General features: G+C 42.4%; 1 protein-coding gene across 2 annotated transcripts; it reads right to left on the reverse strand.

The window, feature by feature from the left end:
* Positions 1-816: 816 nt before the first annotated feature.
* On the reverse strand, positions 817-17,305 carry LOC132895383 (uncharacterized). 2 transcript variants are annotated; one of them, XM_060935933.1, is made up of 7 exons: positions 16,786-17,305; positions 16,111-16,588; positions 11,591-11,764; positions 5,071-5,421; positions 3,370-4,451; positions 2,842-3,158; positions 817-2,298 (listed from the first exon to the last, which is right to left on the reverse strand). In XM_060935933.1, exons 4-7 carry the CDS (start codon positions 5,284-5,286, stop codon positions 1,943-1,945), a joined length of 1,971 nt encoding a protein of 656 aa, XP_060791916.1. In that variant the 5' UTR covers positions 5,287-5,421; positions 11,591-11,764; positions 16,111-16,588; positions 16,786-17,305; the 3' UTR covers positions 817-1,942. The 2 variants fall into 2 exon arrangements, with proteins under 2 accessions (XP_060791916.1, XP_060791915.1); XM_060935932.1 differs by having other exon boundaries at positions 16,111-17,305.
* Between the last annotated feature and the right edge of the window lie 4,058 nt (positions 17,306-21,363).

Below are 21,363 nucleotides of genomic sequence, written 5' to 3' on the forward strand. Positions count from 1 at the left end.
TTCACAATGGCACGGTCGCCGTACTTCACGGAGGAAGAATGCGCTGTCATAATGCAAAGCTACGAGGAGTTCAAAACATTAAGAGCAAAATCTAACACAGCGGCTGCCAATAAGGAGCGGCAAGCATGTTGGCAACGAATTGCCGATCGGGTAAATGCATAAGTACATTCTCCCTTCTACATGTTCCAGAACAGAAGTATAGGATGAGAGAAAGCTTCATGATCAATCACAAGTCACAGAAAATGGTCCTTCGACGTGGCCCCAGTCATATATAGCTTGTTTAATGTCCGAAAAATCCTGAATAAAATTTGGTATGGTAAATTCATGGAGTAGCCTACTTAAGCTGATATGTGCACAGAGTCACATGAATTAGGATGACTGACTGTTCAGTCCCTTTGACTAAGTTGGTGTATGTCCTGTGAACATTTCAGAGGCAACAGCAGTGCCAAACGCACCTGGCAACAGGTGAAAATGAAATATAAAAACATCATTCATAATGGTGTGTGCGCGTGCAAGCATTCATTTGCCTTTTATTTATTCAAGTTTTATCTGTTTGCCTAATAGTTAAAATTGTTTTGCATATAGTTTATAATGTTGTTGTGTGATATTAACAGTGGTGTCAAAAGTACTCATATTTGTTACTTAAGTAAAAGTATAGATACTGTAGTTTAAAACTACTCTGGAAAAAGTTGAAGTATCAACTTGACGTTTTTACTCAAGTAAAAGTGAAAAAGTATGTGCTCAAAAACCTACTTAAAGTATAAAAGTATAAAGTAAATTTACAAAAAATAATAATACATTAGTTGATGCCACTATAAAGATTGGAAACTTAATTTGAAACTGATTATAGGCCTGCATTCAGCCCAAAACACAGTATTATCATAAACCCCTTACTGTCAAAGACAAAGCAACTTGAGGAGCTTGTTCTTTCTCAAACTTTATTGGATGTCCAGAGGTAGCACTCAAGGCTTGCCATAACAAAGGTATTGAGGCTTGCAAATGCCTGTAATAAGCCTGTAACAAAATAGTATTAATCCAAACTGTACAGTTGGTGAAAAGGTATTCCATGTACTCAAAGTTTGTGTGGCGAGAGAGCGAGGAGAGAGCAAGAGAGAGAGAGAGAGAGATTCTGCACACACTAGGAGTGCACAAGGTATACATGTTTGATTTTTTTTTTTTTTTGGATAAGGCAAACAATTTCCCTTTTGCTATTACATTCAAGGTAGCACTCAAGGCTTGCCATAACAAAGGTATTCAGGCTTGCAAATGCCTGTAATAAGCCTGTAACAAAATAGTATTAATCCAAACTGTACAGTTGGTGAAAAGGTAGAGAGATCGATTCTGCACACACTAGGAGTGCACGAGGTATACATGTTTGCCTTATCCAAGAAAAAAAAAAAAAAAACGGGGAAAAAAAGCAAACAATTTCCCCTCTGCTATTAAATTCAAACCCAAAACTAAAATGAGCTTTTATAATTATACAGACATCCCTGACGATGATGGTCCGATAAAAAAAGAAAAAACAACAACTGCCTAACGCCTAACTGCTTTGATATCCTTTTCCCCCCAGGGTATGTCAGATCGGTTAGTAACTTTCAGGAAAAAAAAAAAAACACAAAAATGAGAGTCAAAGTCCACAGGCAGCTAGTGAGGTGCATTTAACATATCCCCTTCAACTGACTCATGTAGAGTCTGCTGTTGAGCCCTCGGGGCAGCACAGTGGTTTAGAAATGAACTACACATTGCGCTATACCCTAACTTTTTAGCCACAACTGTGTGTGTGTGTTAGTGTGTGTGTGTGTGTGTGTGTAATGATATCAATGTAATGAAGGGGTTCATAGAACCCTTCAAACAATGGACCATAAAACCTGGACAGTCAAGAAGTATGACGGTGTGTGGTGTGTGCACCATTATGGAAAGGAAGACAGCATACCCATTCAGACTACCAAAATGCTCTGTTGAGCCTCAAAAGAAGCTGATTCTCAAAGTTCTTGTGATCAATACGTGCCCTTTTTGGACGGAAGATCAGTCCCGCTACACTAAACAGTCTCTCACATGCAGCTGAGGCTGGGAGTGCAGTGTTAAGCCTGAGGGAAAGGGTGCAAATTGCTGGGAAAGACTTCAGTGCATCCATTGTATCACCTGGGGAGCCAAGGTAAGTCTCCAGCTGTTTGGCGTTTTCTTGGGAACTGGCCTGCTTGATTGAAGAAAAGAAGTCCTCCTCTGAAGAAGACGGCGAGCTCTCAACTTGATCCTCCTCAGTTTGGTCTTTCAAGTGACTTTTAATGTAGTCAAGACCTAATGAATACAAGGAAAATAAGACAGAAAACTGAAATTACAACATTGTAAATAGCATATTGATTAACTGTATATTGCTTATGAACAAATACATCAGTAAATGCTTGTGACTGGGTGGTATATGAGGGAGCTTCACACTGTCCATGGAAACCAGTAGAATGTATGGCCTTTACAGTCCATATCGACTGATACGTTCATTGGATCCAAGTGAAGTCCCACATTGCATACAAAATCCTTCTCTTGACCAACAAATCACTCAACTCTCTTGCTCCCCAGTACCTCTCTGACCTCCTCTAACACTACACCCAGCCTAGGTCGCTGAGTTCCTCTGGCAAAGACCAACTTGTCATCTACCACACCAGACTACGTACCGTTGGTGACAGAGCCTTTGGTGTTGCTGCCCCCACCCTCTAAGCTAAACCAGTCTGCATTCTCACATACGCCATGCCCACACACTGGTTTCTTTTAAAAAGCACCTCAAATCCCATTTGTTCACTGAGGCCTATGGTCTCTGTATTATAGTAACAAAAACATAGCACTTACCAAGTGTCAGGGTGCAATCGTCACTTGTCCAGCCTGTCTTGAATTTGGGCACGAGGATTGCAGCAGCGATTAGCTCTGGTTCTTTGAGGACTTGTTCAAATCGCTTCTCAAGGCCTTTTAGTAGAGCATCGATTAAAGGCTTACAGTACTTGGAGGAAATGCTGAGGCTCTGGAGCTTATTCTTGAGTATTGTGATTGTTGGCACCAACCAGCCCATCTGCACATTCGTCTCTCCCTGCAGCACATCCAGGGCCTTCGCCACCGGGGCCATGGTCTTTGTGTATTCGGCCAGGAATGCAAGCTCCACAGGTGTGAACCTGTTGAATCAACAAAGAAAGAACACAAAATAACGCCTTTAATTAAATAACTAACAAATTCTGCAAATCACCTGCACAAGAAATTAGTGAAAAAAAAAAATATATATACTGTATATATACTGTAAATAGAGGAGATGCATTAACATGCTTTTTTACATCATTTATGTTCACATTGATTGAAAAACAAAAACTAAAAGTGGCTGGTACATACATGGCTATCTTCAGTGCGCTGCATACAGCTGTGATGGCTCCTTCTCCCTGCTCCCTTTTTATTCTGATGATCCTCTCCACCGCCAGGAACATGGAATTCCATCTTGTAGCATTCGGCCTCACTAGTTGCAGTTTGCAGTTCTTTTCGATAACCTCTGCTGCTGTGGTAGATCTTGCGCTTTTGTTCCAAAGTCCCCAACACTTTGAAAAGGCTAAGCGTGAAACCCTCTTGTAGGCGCTGTTGACATTGGCCTCCTCAACATCAACAGTTGACACTAAATTAAGTAGGTGGCAAGCACAGCGATGGTGCCTGGGAAGTTGGTATTCCAGGGTGTCATCTTCAGCTTCATCAAGTATCGCTCCAGCATCGATTAACTCCATGCCCTCACTCTCCAATTCCTCATCAATGGATTCACCACCGTCATCTTTGCCTTCACCACCCTCAACAAAACAAGCACCTGGGTTGTTGTTTTCATCAGTCTGTCCATACAGCTTAAAAGCTTTTATGAAATTGGAGCCATTGTCAGTCGTAGTGCGCGTGATTTTGTCTCGGATGTTGAATTCGCAATGAACTTCGTTTAATGCACTGGCAAGGGCAGAGAAGGTGTGGGGCCCATTCAGCTGCTTACAAGCTAGGGCAGCACACCGTCTGGTCATGGTGGTAGGGTCAATCCAATGGGCTGTTACGCCCAGAAAGCCTCTCCTATATGCTGTCCAGCAGTCAGTTGTCGTGCCTATGTAGTCAATTTTACTCATTGCTGCCTTCAGGTTGTTCTTCATTTCCAGAGACATTTTCTGAATTTTGTTCACAACGGTATTACGTGACATGACATTTAAATTTGGCTGAAGATGCTGAATCAGCTCTTTGAACCCCTGCTGCTCCACTGTGTTGGTTGCATGTAGACCTTGCACAATAAAGTTGAGGATTTTTTTATCGACACTGGCCTGGGACACCGACCTACTGTTGAACAATTTTGATTGTTTGGGTGCTGGTGGGCCTTGCTCAGGTGTTCCTTCAGCCTTTCTCCTCAGGGCCGTTGAAGTTAGGGCTTTGTAGCGTTCGAGATGATTACCATGTTTTCTCTGAAAAATAAAATGCACATAAACAATATATAAATAAATTATAAAACACCAAATCATTAGTTCATGAATAGGACACTGTCAATAATTTTACAGTTTTGATTAGGCACGTTTCCTCTACAGTAGTAGGCCAGTCACAATCTCACACACTTCAAACCAATACACAATTGCCCGTGGAAACATTCAAATTAAAAGCATAGCTCTAAATTAAGTGATGAAAAGATTTGGACAGGTCACTAATACTGAATTCAAGAAAACATCTGAATACATTGGAATGTACTCTATTATTAAATACGTCTGTACAAAAAAGTGACACAAAAATAACTAAGCTAGGGTAGGCCTATTGTTAATTCAGTATCTCGTACACAACCAACCAACACAAAACGGTGAAAGATGCTGGAAGCATAAGATGACATTAACATGGTGCAATAAATCATAATAATACACAACAGTGTAGCTCAGACTTTGGGGGAAAACGGCAGCTTTTTTTTAAGACAAAAGCTAGCTAACTCTTTGGCAATTTAGCTGCTACTAGGCTGCAGTATGCTAGCCAAACTGCAGCAAAATACTGCGCAGTTAGACTATCACAGTCTTTGAGAAAGAAAGAAAGAAAACAGCTTACCTCTATATGTTTTTTCAAATTTGACGGCGAGTTTTTGAAAGCCAAAAGGACGTGCGTCTTCGGGATGCAGAGTTTGCACTGCATTTGAAACGAGTCGTTTTTGCTTCCGACGATTTCGAAGAATTCTTTCAGATAAGGCCACGGGTGAGGTGGAAGGTCTTTTTGGTCTCCTTCTCCATCTCCTGTGTCCAATCCCTCAGCCATTTCACCATTCATCTGAGCACTGAGCACGAGTGATGACTTCCTTTGAGTCTGCTCAAATGGGATGAATCGTCTAACCAATGACCGTTTGTTTTACTATGATTTAGCCAATTACGCTTGACCTCATAGGTGTGGATTGGCGCCACTGATCTGTATTGGAAGATGCACATGACGGAGGAAAATAGAATAAATATATATTTTTTTTAAAAATGGCCAAACTTAAATAGTAATGAAACTGTTCATTTTAAAAATGTAAGGAGTAGAAAGTACAGATACTTGTGTGAAAATGTAATGAGTAGAAGTTAAAAGTAGGCAGAAAAAAATGTAATAGAGTAAAGTATAGATACCTACAAAATATACTTAAGTACAGTAACGAAGTATTTGTACTTCGTTACTTGACACCTCTGGAAGTTACTAAGCATCCAGTGTCTATTGTCCTTTACACATTCCTCAATTTTATTAAGCTGGTGTCTCTTATCTGGCTTTGCTGAAACATACAACTGTGTGTCATCAGTATAACAGTGGAAGCTAATACCATGTTGTAACACTTTCCTAGGTTGGGGCAGTGAGGAACTGGAGACAGGCGCAACAGTTCAAGGTGCACTTTATTTTTATTCTTCTTTTTCAGTGACTACTAACACGTATATGTGTGTGTGTGTGTGTGTGTGTGTGTGTATATATATATATATATATATATATATATATATATATATATATATATATATATATACCGTAATTCCTCAATTTATAGCCGGGCCCCTAATAGCAGCCGGCCTCGTTTTGTAACCGGGTCTTATGAAAAATAACAAAAATAGACACCGGCCCCGTTTAGTAGCCGGCCCCTTTTAGTAGCCAGTGCGTTTTACGACAGACGTGAATGGGCGTACGGCAAACACAGAACTGCAAACATGGCGCCGAAACGCAAGTTCACTGTGGCATTTAAACTGGAAGTACTGAAATACGCCGAAGAAAATTCAGGAGAACAGACAGCTAGGCATTTTAACATCGATGCCAGGAAGGTGAGGGCATGGAAAAAGCAGAAGGAAGCACTCACCGATGCAGCGAGACTAATTTCTCAGAAGAGAGCCAGACTACAAGGCGGGGGGAGGCGACCTGTCAGTGAGGAGATGGAGGCTACTCTGAGGTGCTGGGTACATGAACGAAGACAGAGATACCTGAGGGTGAGCAGGAGGATGATCCAGGCAAAAGCAGCTGCAATTTTTCACGAAATGTCTGACTGCCGTGAGGAGACATTCAATGCTAGTCGGGGATGGCTTGACCGTTTCATGAAGAGGAACAACTTCACCTTCAGGAAGCGAACAACACTGGCTCAAAATGATGCGAGGCACTCCGTTTCGAAGATTGTGAACTTCATCACCTTCGTCAATCAGAAAATAGCGGAGAAAAAGATCAAGGATTCGGATGTCATCGCCATGGACGAAACCGCTTGCTGGTTTGACATGCCCGGTCAAACCACAGTGGACACCGTGGGTGTGAGAAGCGTGATGCTAAAGACCACCGGACATGAGAAATGTCATGTTACCGTTGCGCTGGCAGCCAAAGGAGATGGGACAAAGCTTAAGCCATACATTGTTTTTAAGGGAGGCGTACGGGAGGTGAAGGCAATAACAGCGGATTGCAATGACGTGGTGTTGGCAACATCTAAAAATGGTTGGATGGATGACAGCCTGACCAGTGACTGGCTGAAAAAAGTGGTTGGCAGGCGGCTCTTCGGTGGTGAGCGTCTCCTGGTTTGGGACAGCTACAGGTGCCATATCTCTCAGGCCACCAAGGCCGAACTGAAAAACGGATTCCGTATGCAGATGGCTGTGGTGCCTGGCGGCTGTACGAAATATGTGCAGCCTGCAGACGTCAGCTGGAACGCGGGTTTTAAAGCTCATCTGAAGCAGTCGTATGATGCATGGTTGGCAGAGGAGGGAAATAAAACTTTTACCAAGGGAGGGAATATGAGGGCAGCAGACAAACAGACCATCGTGAGCTGGGTCCAAGCAGCGTGGGCGTCGCTGGATGCGGACCTCATCAAGCGGTCATTCAAGGTGAGTGTAGTGTGTGTGCAGTGTGTGCCCTTCATTGATAATCATCTGCGGAAGCATACCGTTAATTATGAATGCAACCTACCAATAGTTTAAAAACTTGTTTCTTGTGTTCTCTTATAAGGTGTGTGGCATCACTGTGGCTGCAGATGGGACTGAGGATGATATGGTCCACTGTTTGAAGGCAGGGCAACCGTGTGCAGCTGGGAAAGATGTGCTACAACAGGCCAGAGTGACTGAGGCAGTGGTGGCTATGGAGGAGAAGGAAGATGAGGGAGAGACTTTTGAGAATTAAAACTTGATAGAGGAGGATGGGAGTGATGATGAGGTGGAGAGAAATGAAAACGTTGAAGAGTAGCATCACATTGAGGCATGAAAGACATGTTTTTTCGTTAAGAGTTTGTTTGCTGGTTCATTAAGGCATTGATACAGGCATTGTCTCTGTGTGTGTGTGTGTGTGTGTGTGTGTGTGTGTGTGTGTGTGGCCTGTCTGTCTCTCATGGTATTTTCTTCTTTGTCTTTGAATCTTCGTGTTCAGAGGATGGGACTGAGTTGGTTTCTCTTGTCATTGTTTAGCAAATAAGGTTTTTTTTTATATTTTAATTATATTGCAATGTGTTCTTTTGTAATGCAATAACTATTGAATGTAAAATGGGCTAATACTGGTGGATTCTGTTGTAAACCACAAAAAACGAACACTTTAAAGACGTATGAATTAAAAACAAATGAAAAGTATGAATTAATAAATGTATGTATAAAAACTATGAGTTTCGTTTTTTTTTTTTTCAAATGACAGTATCGCTGGAATTTTAAAAAGAAAATTAGAAGCCTCCTTCAAATAGTAGCCTGCCCCTATTAATAGCCTGGTCCAAACTAATTTTTTGTTAATAGTAGCCCCGGCTACTATTTGAGGAATTACGGTATATATATATATATATATATATATAATATATATATATATATATACACACACATATATTGGGGAATGCAGCGCGCTCTCTCTCATTACTGGCTATCTGAAAGACACACAGAGATGCACGTTAACAGACAGCCAGTAAATAGACACAGGTAACTCATCATGTTACCTGCTGGTTCAACCTGACTCCTCACCATTCACAGCCAAGGCTCGACCACACCCCTGCTGCCACATACCCCCACCATCAGGGAGCCATCCTGCCTGCAGCTGACTCCCCAATGGCAGGAGAGGTAATTCACCATGACCATCTGTGTCCCCTGGCCTGTGCATCACCTCGAATTTGAAAGGCTGAGGGCCAAACACCAGTGAGTGATCCAGGCGCTGGCATCCTTCATGCAGTGGAGACACTAGAGCAGGGCATGGTCAGAACAGAGGGTGAAAGGGCACCCTAGCAGGTAGTAACGGAGAGTGAGGACCACGCACTTGATGACCAAACACTCCTTTTCAATGGTGCTGTACTTAGACTCTTGCATCGAGAGTTTGCAGCTGATGTACAGCACTGGGTGCTCCTCTGCCTCCACCACCTGGGACAAAACTGTCCACAGTCCTCTGTCTGACATGTCAGTCTGCAAAACAATAGGGAGAGAAAAGTCAGGAGAATGCAACAGCGGGGCCCCCCACAAAAACGCTTTAACCTCCACAAAAGGCTCCATCCACTGAACTGGATCTGGTGCCCCCTTTTTAGTGAAGTCAGTCAGTGGGCTGGTGATGTACAAAAAGTTAGGCATGAACCACCTATAGTAGCCAGTGAGCCCCATGAACTGCCTCACCCCCTTTTTGGTCTTAGGTCTTGGGCAGATCGCAATTGCTGCAGTCTTATCAATTTGGGGACATACCTGCCCATGACCCAAGTGGAAGCCCAGATACTATACTTCCACTTATCCAATTGCACACTTTTTCAGGTTTGCTGTGAGCCCCACATGCCTCAGCGACCTCAGGACAGCTCCTAGACGTTATAAATGCTGCTCCCAATCATTATTATAAATAATTTTGTCATCTAAATAGGTAGCAGCATACGCATTGTGAGGAGAGAGGATCCGGTCAATGAGATATTGAAATGTCATCATGGCCACAAGCAACCCAAATGTAGGGTGACAAACTGGTGTAAACCAAACGGAGTAAGAAAGGCCATTTTTTCCGGAGATTATGGGGTGAAGGGGATCTGCCAAAATCCCTTTGTTATATTCAGTGTTGAATAAAAGCAAGCAGTGCCTAACAGATTGAGCAGTTCATCATTGTGAGGCATCAAATATGCATCAAATTTAGACACTGCATTGAGTTTTCTATAGTCCACACAGAACCGGACCATCACATCGGTCTTGGGAACTAAGATCACTGGGCTGCTCCAGTGATTGTGCAACTCCTCGATTACTCCCATTTCAAGCATCACCTTGAATTTATCCAGAACCACATTTTTCTTGTACTCAGGGAGCTGATACGGGTGGCTGCGGACCACCACCCCAAGGGGAGTCCCTGTGTGGAGCTCTATGAGGTCAGTGTAACCAGGGAGGGGGAAAAACATATTGCAGAATTCCTCTGATGAGTAACTTTGAAGAGGTGTTTTTAAATTAGCGAAGGCGATGTCCGATTCTGTAGTATGCTCTGGCCCCATCCCAATGCGCCATGAGGATGTAGTTTACAGTAAGTTATGATCACTGAACTGCTGGTTGTCCAGGTGGTGCTCTGAAAACAATGTGGGCTTTATAGATAATTGGAGTAATTTTGAGGGCACTGCTGGCCTGTCAAGGTCAGGAAAGTGCTGCTCTCATTTCTTTCAGCATAGCTCATTGTGGCAGCAGGGGCATGGCCAAGCGTCGGTCTGTGAATGGAGGGCGGAATCAGGGAAGGTAAGTGGTGGAATCATTGCACCTGATGGGAATTAACCTGTGTTTGTGTGTCTTCCCCAGTGACTGCGCCCTTTAAAAGGAGAGGAGAGCACAGAAAGGGAGCTCTCTCCCCAACCAGAACACTTGTGTGTGTGTGCACGCGCGCGCGTGGCTGGGAATTGGAGAAAGGCTGAAAAGCTAAAAAATAAAGAGTTTGTTGAGAACTCAGTTCTGGCCTGCCGTGCTTCTGTGCCCCACCCACCTGGCCACTGTAGTATTCGACCAGGTGGGTGGAGCACAGAAGCATGGCAGGCCAGAACTGGCCAGAAAAAGAACACTATAGACACATGCACACCTGCAATATGTAGTAGCAATGACTTCATGAATTTTTTCAATGACAAAATTGAAAATATCTGACAAAAAATTCAAACTACTAAATTAAAGCCAGACAATTTAAATAACCCTGTAGTTAACAATATAACTGTATCTGATCAGCAATTAGAATGTTTTACTCCCCTTAGAGAAATCAAACGAATTTCATTAATCTCCACATCAAAATCATGTGTAGTAGATCCCTTACCTACACTGTTCTTCAAACAGATAATACAAGAAGCAATTGAACTGCTTCTAAAAATAAATTCTTCCCTTAGAATTGGCTATGTACCTAAATCCTTTGAACTAGCAGTTATCAAACCCCTGATTAAAAAACCTGACCTCAACCCCTGTCAGCTGTCCAATTACTGGCCAATATCAAACGTCCCCTTTATCTCCAAGATCCTAGAAAAAGCTATGGCACAGCAGTTATGCTTATATCTGCATATAGGGATCACATCCATGAAATGTATCAGTCAGGATTTAGACCTCATCATAGCACAGAGACAGCACTGGTGAAAGTAGTAAACAACCTACTGTTGGCAACTGATCAGGGCTGTGTCTCCCTACTTGTATTGCTTGACCTTAGTGCAGCCTGTGACACCATTGATCATTCCATTCTCCTGGATTGACTAGAAGATGTTGTGGGAGTTACAGGAACGGCCCTCTCCTGGTTCAGGTCTTATTCAACTGATTGATATCAGTTTGTTGATATAAATGGTGATATTTCCTACTCCCCATGTCATCTTGATGCGGAGCTGACACGGATGGCCCCGGGACCACCTCTCCAGCCAGTGCAGTGTGCTACTGCAGGACCCATCCACTACTAACTGTGTTATTAGTGTTTTAAACCTCAGCCAATCTGTCCCCTAGGATAAGTGGATAGGTGAGGTTCTGGCTAATCACCACCTCAACACTATGATTTTCACCTTGGAAATTAGCAGATATTTGTGAACATCCCCATGTACACACTTCACCTTCACCAACTTTGCATCTCCCAATGCCTCGCATTGAATCAGGCTTTGATCCATGCAAGTCTGATTACAACTAGAATCCATCAAAGCCTGATGTGTACCCCCTTGAATACTCACAGAGATGAGGTACATTCCTGCTCAATCAGGGGAAGCCCGCAGCACATCAGGAATGTGAATCAGAATCCCCGCCTTTTTGCAGAAGTGTGGATCCTGGGGAATCCCAGCCTTTCTGCTGTCCTGAAAGACCTGCCTGGACTTTCTGTCAGTTTTGATGGGTACAGACAGGTCCACCTGTGCAGAGAGAGAGGGGGTTAGTAGCAGCACAGAAACAGAAGGAGAAAGGGGTGAGTAGACACAAGGACAGACACGAATGCGGGGAGCAGGTGTTGGGGGAATTGGCCCCCATCTCCATGGGGCTGGGGTAAGGGAGGGGTGAGAAAAGGGAGCAAGCAAGAGAGAGAGGAGCTGCAGGAGTGCCTGCTCCAGGAAATGCTGTCAGGTAGTCCTCTACCAGCTGGACTGCCTCCTCCAGTGACACTACATGGTGACACTGGATCCATTTCGAGATCTCACTCAGCAGTTGGGCAATAACCTGCTCCAGTGTCACATGATCAGTGATGTCCTCCATGTCACACTCACCTGCCAGCAGCCACCATCGGCAGGCATCCTGGAGCCATTGCACCAACCCAAATGGGCAACAGGCTCCGCTATAAACCAGCGCACGGAAATACTGGTGATGTTCTTTTGGGTCATGGCTGACCCATTGTAGCATCCCTTAGCAAAAAGTAGTATACTTAAAGTTCATTTTGTAAAGTATTCTGAAGTGTAAGTATAAGTATATCAGGTGTACTACAGGCCATGTACTTCAAGTGTACTAGAAAGCATACTAATTTAATACTTCTTCGGACTAAATTGGAACATTTTAAGTTTATAAAAGTATACTTTCAAGTCCGTTTTAAGTTTACAAAAGTACACTTTCAAGTATACTCATTTATATACTATCAATGCACTTGGTATATCCCTATTGTGTACTTGAAGTATATCATAAGTACACTTATTTATGTACTGCCATTGTACTAGTTATATACTGTAAGTATATTCATTTATATACTATCAATGTACTTGGTATATCCTTATTGCGTACTTGAAGTATATCATAAGTACACTTATTTATGTACTGCCATTGTACTAGTTATATACTGTAAGTATACAAGAAGGATATACCAAGTACATTTACAGTATAGATATAGTATAGATGAGAGTACTTAAAGAGTACTTTTGCTAACTTAAAAGTAACTTTGAAGTATACTTTTATAAACTTAAAATGTTCCAATTTAGTCCGAAGAAGTATTAAATTAGTATGCTTTCTAGTACACTTGAAGTACATGGCCTGTAGTACACTTGATATACTTATACGTACACTTCAGAATACTTTACAAAATGAACTTTAAGTATACTACTTTTTGCTAAGGGAAACCAGTATAAAAATGTCATATAGGCTTGCCATTGAAAAGTTGTGTGGGAAACTAAGTAACTGCTTTTGGTCTTACAACCGTTTTTTGGTTGATGGAGTTACGTACCACAGTAAAACCTATGACAGACTAAAGAAGAGATTCAACAGTGCTGCATACTTGAAAGATGGTACATTTTGTTGTATTATAGAATTGGTTGTTTTTAAACAAATATGTTCACATGAAATCTCTGCTTTTTGTCCATGTCGCAAACTATGTTGTGTTTTAGTTGACGTACTTAGTAAATCAGGCAGGCCTGTATGTAAAGATTCGCAAATAAATGTACAAAGTCATTTTGTATATGATGTTCAAAAAACTGAAACTGTTCATGCTGTCTCGCCTGACATGATCAAAACAAAATGTGTCCTTGTTGAAACAGCTGACACACTGTACATAACACCATTGCCAAACCCTTTTGAAAGGGACTAGTTAAATAAATAAAGTCAAGCCAAACTTTTTTCTGTTTTCCTGTTTTTGTGTATGATGAAGTGTAAGGTACATGAAGATAATGCAATTCAGTACACATAATGACTAAGTGTTAATCTCCAGAATTATAATAAGACATTAAACAAGACATGCATGTTGACGGTTGGGTTGGCTGGTAATGTTCATCATGTACTGTTGAGTAAGGCTGCTGCAGAGGGGATGAAGGACTTTTTGTTTATAGTGGTACATTGTAGCGCCAGCCTGATGGGAGCAGTTGGAAGGAGTGATGGAGGGGGTGAGAGGGGCCCTCTGATCAGGTTGGATTCCCTAATCACTTACCAGCTGTATAGCTCAGCTAATGTAATATAAATTATAAATATAATATATATATAAAATATAATGTAATATAAATTATAAATATAATATATACATATAGTATAAATATATAAATTAAACGTTGAGTCAATTAATGAGTTGACCTTATTGTGCTCTTGAAGCAAGATATATGCTAAGCATTCCTATTTTGTGGCAAAAAGATTTACAAAGTATACTTAGGTCCAAGTATAAGTTTTAGTATTAAAGTAATGTATAAGTGTAAGTCTTAGTATTGATATAGGTCTACTTATACTTTTTTATACTTGGTTCAGTATAAACCAAGTATACTTCCCTGTACTATGTTGTAAGTGTATCAAGAATTAGTTTATAAGAAGTAACCTTCAAGTACACTTCCTCGATTTTAGTATAAAATAAGTATACTTGTAGCACACTTGATTAAACTTCTTTTTGCTAAGGGATAGCCTGCTTCAGGTCCAGGTACTCCAGTATGCTGGTGGCCAAGAGCTACTGAGCCATGAGCTGTGCTTCCCCTGACAGGAGCGGCAATAGACAGGCCACCCACTGTGAGTTTGGCCACAAGTTTGCCTCCATGACATGCTCGAACAATGCAAGGAAGACTTCTGGGTCATCCTGCAGCCCCATCTTGAACAGCTGAATGGGAGCATTGGTCACAGGAGGAACCGCAGGAGTACCCGGTGACTGGACTAAGCACTGGATCACCTGCTGATCTTCCGTCTGGACCTCGAGCAGAACCCGGAAGTACTAGCCCTGCTCAGTGGACAGTGTGACAAGTTCTTGGTCCTGGTGCTCGAGGTCACTGGGGAGTGTCTGGAGGAGCTCCCTAACTGGTTTGGACTCCATGGTGACATTTGTTCCTCAATCCTGGGTTTTGGCACCAGTGTAATACTTTCCTAGGTTGGGGCAGTGGGGAACTGGAGACAGGTGTGAGAGTTCAAGGTGCACTTTATTTTTACAGTTCACTTGTCAGTGACTATTAACACATATACACATGTGTTGGGGAATGCAGCTCCCTCTCCGTTACTGGCTAGCTGAAAAACACAGAGACACACTTTAATAGACAGTCAGTAATTAGACACAGGTATAACTTGTCACATGTTACTGGCTGGTTCAACCTGACTCCTCACTGTTCACAGCCAACACTCAACCAAACCCCTGCTGCCACATAACTCCACCATCCGACTCAGGCCGGGGAGCCATCCTGCCTGCAGCTGACTCCCCCAATGGTGGGAGAGGTAATCTGCCACAACCAACCCATGTGGTTCACATTGTGTCTGCCAGTCCACTGTCTCAAAACAACCCTGAAGTGACTCATAGGCCTCCTGTGACCACCTCCTCACTGTCCTTGTGGTTGCAGGCTATCTTTTCACTAGTGGCACATAGCAGGGGTTAAGGTGAACTAGATTATCATCTGACCTCTCCAGAAGGAAAGAAGGGAAGAGCTGTATGCATCCTTAACATTATCATACAGCAAGTCAAGTCAGTTTATTTGTATCGTGCTTTTAACAACAGTGTTGCAAAGCAGCTTTACAGAAAAATAAAGACTTTAAACATATGAACTAATTTTATCCCTAATAAATTTATTTATCCCTGATGACCAAGCCTGAGGTGACAGTGGCAAGAAAAAAACTCCCTCAAACGACATGAAGAAGAAACCTTGAGAGAACCAGACTCAAAAGAAAGCCCATCCTCATCTGGTTGACAACAGATAGAGTGATTATAAATAACTTGTTTCTACAACTGTTTCCTAAATAGTCACAAAGTACAACTGTGTAACCAGGAAATTCATTATAGTATTAGCATGAAGTCTATTTTATTGATGTTATCAACTGTTCCTTAATGGAGACTTGAGTGCTAAACTCTTCATGACAACTGCAGTCCTAAAGTTATCATGTCAATTGTGGTCCTCAGCCATCATAGAAAAATGTAAGTGTCCAGAGCCATCTTCTAAGTGTGTTTTCAACTGTCTATATGGGGCCATCCTCCATGTGAGCAATGTGATGAAACTCCAGCCATAAGTAGAGATCAGGATGGATCAAGCAGGTCCGAAGAGCAGGAGAGGCCAGCATCACTGGTGTCTCAGGATTGACATGTACTGTAACTTGACAGAGAGACACAGACAGAGGGAGAGACAATGAGATGGGGGGGAGGGACAGAGAGAAAACACGTTAGGTATGCCTGTTGTCACCTAATGGTTAAAAATAGTATATATTTTGTGCTGAGTGCAAGCAGGGACTCCAGCAAGACTAACAATGACAGCATAACATAAAGCGAGAGCCAAAAGGTAATACAGACAGGAGGGAACCCTAGGATATAAAGCAACCAGCCACTCCACCATCAACAAACCTGAGTAAGCACGTCCATGGTATTCTCCTCTCTGGTGGGACAGTTCACATACTGGATGAAGTTGGGCAGAGTTTTGTGGGTAAAGTCACCCAAAATTATGAGGGCATCTGGGTGTTAAGGTTGGAGTCCAGCTATGGTGGTATGAATGGCATCACATGCTGATGTTGGGTTGGCTGAGGGTGGGACATAGACAGCCACAATGATAGCATCATAGCAAGAAGGTTCTGGGTTCGAGCCCAGTGGCCAATGGAGGCCTTTCTGTGTGGAGTTTGCATGTTCTCATGTCTGCGTGGGTTTCCCTCACAGTCCAAATACATGCAGGTTAAGTGAATTGGTGGCTCTAAATTGACTGTAGGTGTGAATGTGAATGGTTGTTTGTCTTGATGTGTCAGCCCTGCAATGATCTGGCAACTTGTCCAGGATGTACCCTGACTCTCGCACATAGTCAGTTGGGATAGGCTCCAGCTTGCCTGCAACCCTGGACAGGATAAGTGGTTACAGATAATGGATGGATGGATAACATTATGGCTATATTTCAATATGTTATGGAAATATGTGTAGTAAATGAAGTACTGTAATGTCACATTGATAACACCACATTTTAATCAAATTTAACTCCAATAGTAGACAAGTGATTATCTAATTTAGTGTCATAAATGAGACAAATTGCTGTACCTGTAACATTGGATATATCAGGGCAAAACTTTGCCAACTTGGCATTGTGGAGTACAGTTGAAATAATCATGGCTGCACTTCAGCGGATTGACTCCAAAACTCCACTTGTCTGGCCAGTAGGTCTAGTTTTGCCTGTTTAAGGGCCAGTCCACTCTTGATGGTGCCACTCCCTTTGGTCATGCAGGTCTTGGAGCAACTGGAGCCACTCCTTCTCAGTGTTGAGCAGCTCCTAGCTGCACTGACACTGTAGACCAGCTATACTCTGGCTGCCTGCAGCATGGGAAGTGGTCAGCCAAGAGGGCCCAAGGGATGCAGAGGTAGCAGGGCCATGAGGGGCAGGGAGGCACTGCAATTTGGGAAGAGGAAGGGAGGTGATGGTATAGATACTTCCTTCCCACAGACATCCTGACAATCCAGAGCCAAGGCCAGGGAGCAGATGAACAGGCTAAACTGACTGTCTGCTAGCTACACAGAGTCGTCACTCAGGGTCCACTACATTGAGACTATGTCTGTTCCCCGAGCTAAACAAAAAGGTAGAAATTTTCAGAGAGTTTGCTCCAGTAACCTAATCAATATAAAATTAGATCATACTGACTGTACAGCTGCTGCCAGCACCTTTGATCTAAAGGTGGGGCTATTAAATATTAGATCTCTTACATCTAAAGCGCTAAAGGTTAATGAAATCATTACTGATTAGAAGTTTAATGTACTTTGTTTAACTGAAACATGGATTAAGCCAAATGAATATATAGCATTAAATGAAGCGAGTCCTCCTGGATACAGTTATATACACCAGCCTTGTCAAACTGGCAGAGGAGGAGGCGCTGTGATTATTTATAATGATGATCTAGGTGTAACACAAAAACCTGGTTATAAATTTAATACATTTGAAGTTCTTCATACTCATATAATGTATGTAGCCTCAAAAAATAAGTCTACCCAGTTAATTCCATTGCTTATTATTTACAGGCCCCTGGGGCCATATTCTGAGTTTCTTTCTGAATTTGCAGATTTTATCTCAGATCTGGTTATTTCCTTAGACAAAGTTTTAGTTGTCGGAGATTTTAATATTCACTTCGATAACCCAGAAGACCCTTTAAAAACAGTGTTTGTGTCCATTTTAGATTCAGTAGGGATTAATCAGAATGTCATAGGACCGACCCATAATGGTGGTCACACCCTTGATCTAATACTAACATTCAGGTTAAACGTAGACAATATAGTCATACTTCCACAGTCTGAAGTTATCTCAGATCATTATCTCATCTCATTCAAACTATGTCTGAGTAATAATATATGCACCTCACCACGCTACTGTATTAAACGTACATTCGCGTCAACTACTGCACAGAGCTTTATAAATGATCTCCCAGAGTTATCAACTTTGACTGGGTCACTGTCAGCTCCTGCAGAACTTGATCAGGCAACTGAATGCTTAGAGTCAACATTCCGCCATACTTTAGATAATGTAGCTCCTCTGAAAAGGAAAATGGTCAGAGACAAAAAAATTAGCACCTGGGTATAATGATGACACTCACACATTAAAACAGACCACTCGAAAATTGGAACATAAATGGTGCCAAACAAAATTGGTGGTGTTCAAATTAGCATGGAAGGAGAGCTTCCTGAAGTATAGAAAAGCTCTTAGTGCTGCGAGATCAACATATCTCTCCTCCCTAATAGAAGATAACAAAAATAATCCTAGATTCCTATTTAATACTGTAGCAAAATTACCCAGGAATAAGTCCACTATAGACACATGCACACCTGCAGTATGTAATAGCAACGATTTCATGAATTTTTTAATGACAAAATTGAAAATCACATCACATCACACAATCTCTAGCCGCTTTATCCTTCTACAGGGTCACAGGCAAGCTGGAGCCTATCCCAGCTGACTACGGGCGAAAGGCGGGGTACACCCTGGACAAGTCGCCAGGTCATCACAGGGCTGACACATAGACACAGACAACCATTCACACTCACATTCACACCTACGGTCAATTTAGAGTCACCAGTTAACCTAACCTGCATGTCTTTGGACTGTGGGGGAAACCGGAGCACCCGGAGGAAACCCACGCGGACACGGGGAGAACATGCAAACTCCGCACAGAAAGGCCCTCGCCGGCCCCGGGGCTCGAACCCAGGACCTTCTTGCTGTGAGGCGACAGCGCTAACCACTACACCACCGTGCCGCCACAAAATTGAAAATATCCGACAAAAAATTAAAACTACTAATTTAAGGTCAGACAATGTAAGTGACCTTGTAGTTAACCATATAACTGTATCAGATCATCAGTTAGAATGTTTTACTCCCCTTAAAGAAACTGAATTACTTTCATTAATCTTGGCATCAAAAGCCTCAACTTGTGTACTAGATCCCTTACCTACATGTCTATTCAAACAGATAATACCTGAAGTAATTGAACCGCTTCTAAAAATAATAAATTCTTCTCTCACGATTGGCTATGTACCCAAATCCTTTAAACTAGCAGTTATCAAACCCTTGATTAAAAAACCTGACCCTGATCCCTGTCAGCTGTCCAATTATAGGCCAATATCAAACCTCCCCTTTATCTCCACGATCCTTGAAAAAGCTGTGGCACAGCAGTTATGCTCATATTTACATAAGAATAACATCCATGAAATGTATCAGTCAGGATTTAGACCTAATCATAGCACAGAGACAGCTTTGGTTAAAGTAGTAAACGACCTACTGTTGGCATCTGATCAGGGCTGTCTCGCTACTTGTGTTGCTTGACCTTAGTGCAGCATTTGATACCATTGATCATTCCATTCTTTTGGATAGACTAGAAAATGTTGTGGGAGTTAAGGGAACGGCCCTCTCCTGGCTCAGCTCTTATTTAACTGATCATTATCAGTATGTTGATATAAATGGTGATATTTCTAGACATATTGAGGTAAAGTTTGGTGTTCCACAAGGTTCTGTCTTGGGTCCACTGCTTTTTTCTTTATATATGTTACCTCTGGGTGATGTTTTTCGTAAACATTGTATTAGTTTCCACTGTTAGGCTGATGACACACAGTTGTATGTTTCTGCAAAACCTGATGAGAGACACCAGCTTAATAGAATTGAGGAATGTGTTAAGGACATTAGACACTGGATGCTTATTAATTTCCTTCTGTTTAACTCTGACAAGACTGAAGTACTTGTACTAGGACCACATACAGCTAGAAGTAAGTTTTCTGATTACACAGTACTGTAACTCTGGATGGCCTTTCTGTTTCTTCACGTGCAGCAGTAAAAGACCTTGGGGTGATTGTTGACCCCAGTCTTTCATTCAAAACTCACATTGATAACATTACCCGGATAGCTTTTTTTCATCTCAGAAATATTGCTAAGATAAGAAATTTAATGTCACTACATGATGCGGAAAAACTAGTTCATGCTTTCGTTACCTCCAGGTTGGATTATTGTAATGCCTTACTGTCTGGATGTTCCAATAAGTGCATAAACAAGCTCCAGTTAGTTCAAAATGCAGCAGCAAGAGTCCTTACTAGAACTAGAAAATATGACCACATCACACCTGTCTTATCCACACTGCACTGGCTCCCAATCAAATTTCGTATTGATTATAAAATACTACTATTGACCTTTAAAGCACTGAATGTTCTCGCACCACAATACCTGAGTGAACTTCTGCTCCTCTATGACCCGCCACGCCCACTTAGATCAAAAGGTGCAGGCTATCTGCTGGTACCTCGTATAGTGAAGGCTACATCAGGGGGCAGAGCCTTTTCTTACAAAGCCCCACAGTTATGGAACAGCCTTCCAAGTAATGTTCGGGAATCAGACACAGTCTCAGCGTTTAAGTCTAGGCTGAAAACATATCTGTTTAGTCAAGCCTTTTGTTAATGGTATTTATGAGGTAAAGGTGTAGATCTGGAGGGTCCTCAGACATAGAGTGTTTTGGTAAACTGGGATGTATGGATGCTGTCAGTCCCCACTTGCTTGCTCACTCGAGTTTGTTGACGGTGTAGTGGCTGGCTGCTTTATGTCCTGGGGCTCCCTCATGCCTGTGTTACCTTCTAGCTCTCCCCTTTTAGTTATGCTGTCATAGTTAGTTGCCGGAGTCCCTGCTTGTACTCAGTGCAATATGTATACTGTTACTACTTATTCAGATGACATTGGGCATACCTAACAATCTGTGTTTTCTCTCTCTCTCTCCCCCCTCCCCCCAAATCTGTCCCTCTGAGTTACATGGAGTCGACAGGAAATCTTTTGGTGGAGAGGGTGGAGACCTCGACTGGCTCTTGTAGCCTGCAGGGAATCGGTCGTCTGACATTCTGTCGCATGTCCCAGACCCGGTGAAATGTAACTGAATTGTCTTGGCCAGCCCTAAGGGTCCCATCTGCATCTGCTTGCACTCACTCTGATCTATAATTCCAACTGTCTCATTGCTGAGGAGTGTGCTCCCATCACCCAATCAAGCATCCAGCCAGAGCAGGTCATGATATTTTTTCACCATATTAACATGCCATTGTTGTGTATTATGCCTGATGTCAGGACTCTCATCTCTGCGAGCCTACCACACAGACTTAATACTTGTGTTACCT

This window comes from Neoarius graeffei, chromosome 12 (genome assembly GCF_027579695.1).
Source record: "Neoarius graeffei isolate fNeoGra1 chromosome 12, fNeoGra1.pri, whole genome shotgun sequence".
Taxonomy (NCBI): domain Eukaryota; kingdom Metazoa; phylum Chordata; class Actinopteri; order Siluriformes; family Ariidae; genus Neoarius; species Neoarius graeffei.

Coding starts and splice junctions, on each gene's coding strand:
- LOC132895383 (XM_060935933.1), bottom strand. CDS start 5,286: ATGAATGGTGAAATGGCTGAGGGATTGGACACAGGAGATGGAGAAGGA. Junction 4,452..5,070: donor ATTTGAAAAAACATATAGAG/GTAAGCTGTTTT, acceptor TTTATTTTTCAG/AGAAAACATGGTAATCATCT. Junction 3,159..3,369: donor AGCGCACTGAAGATAGCCAT/GTATGTACCAGC, acceptor TTGATTCAACAG/GTTCACACCTGTGGAGCTTG.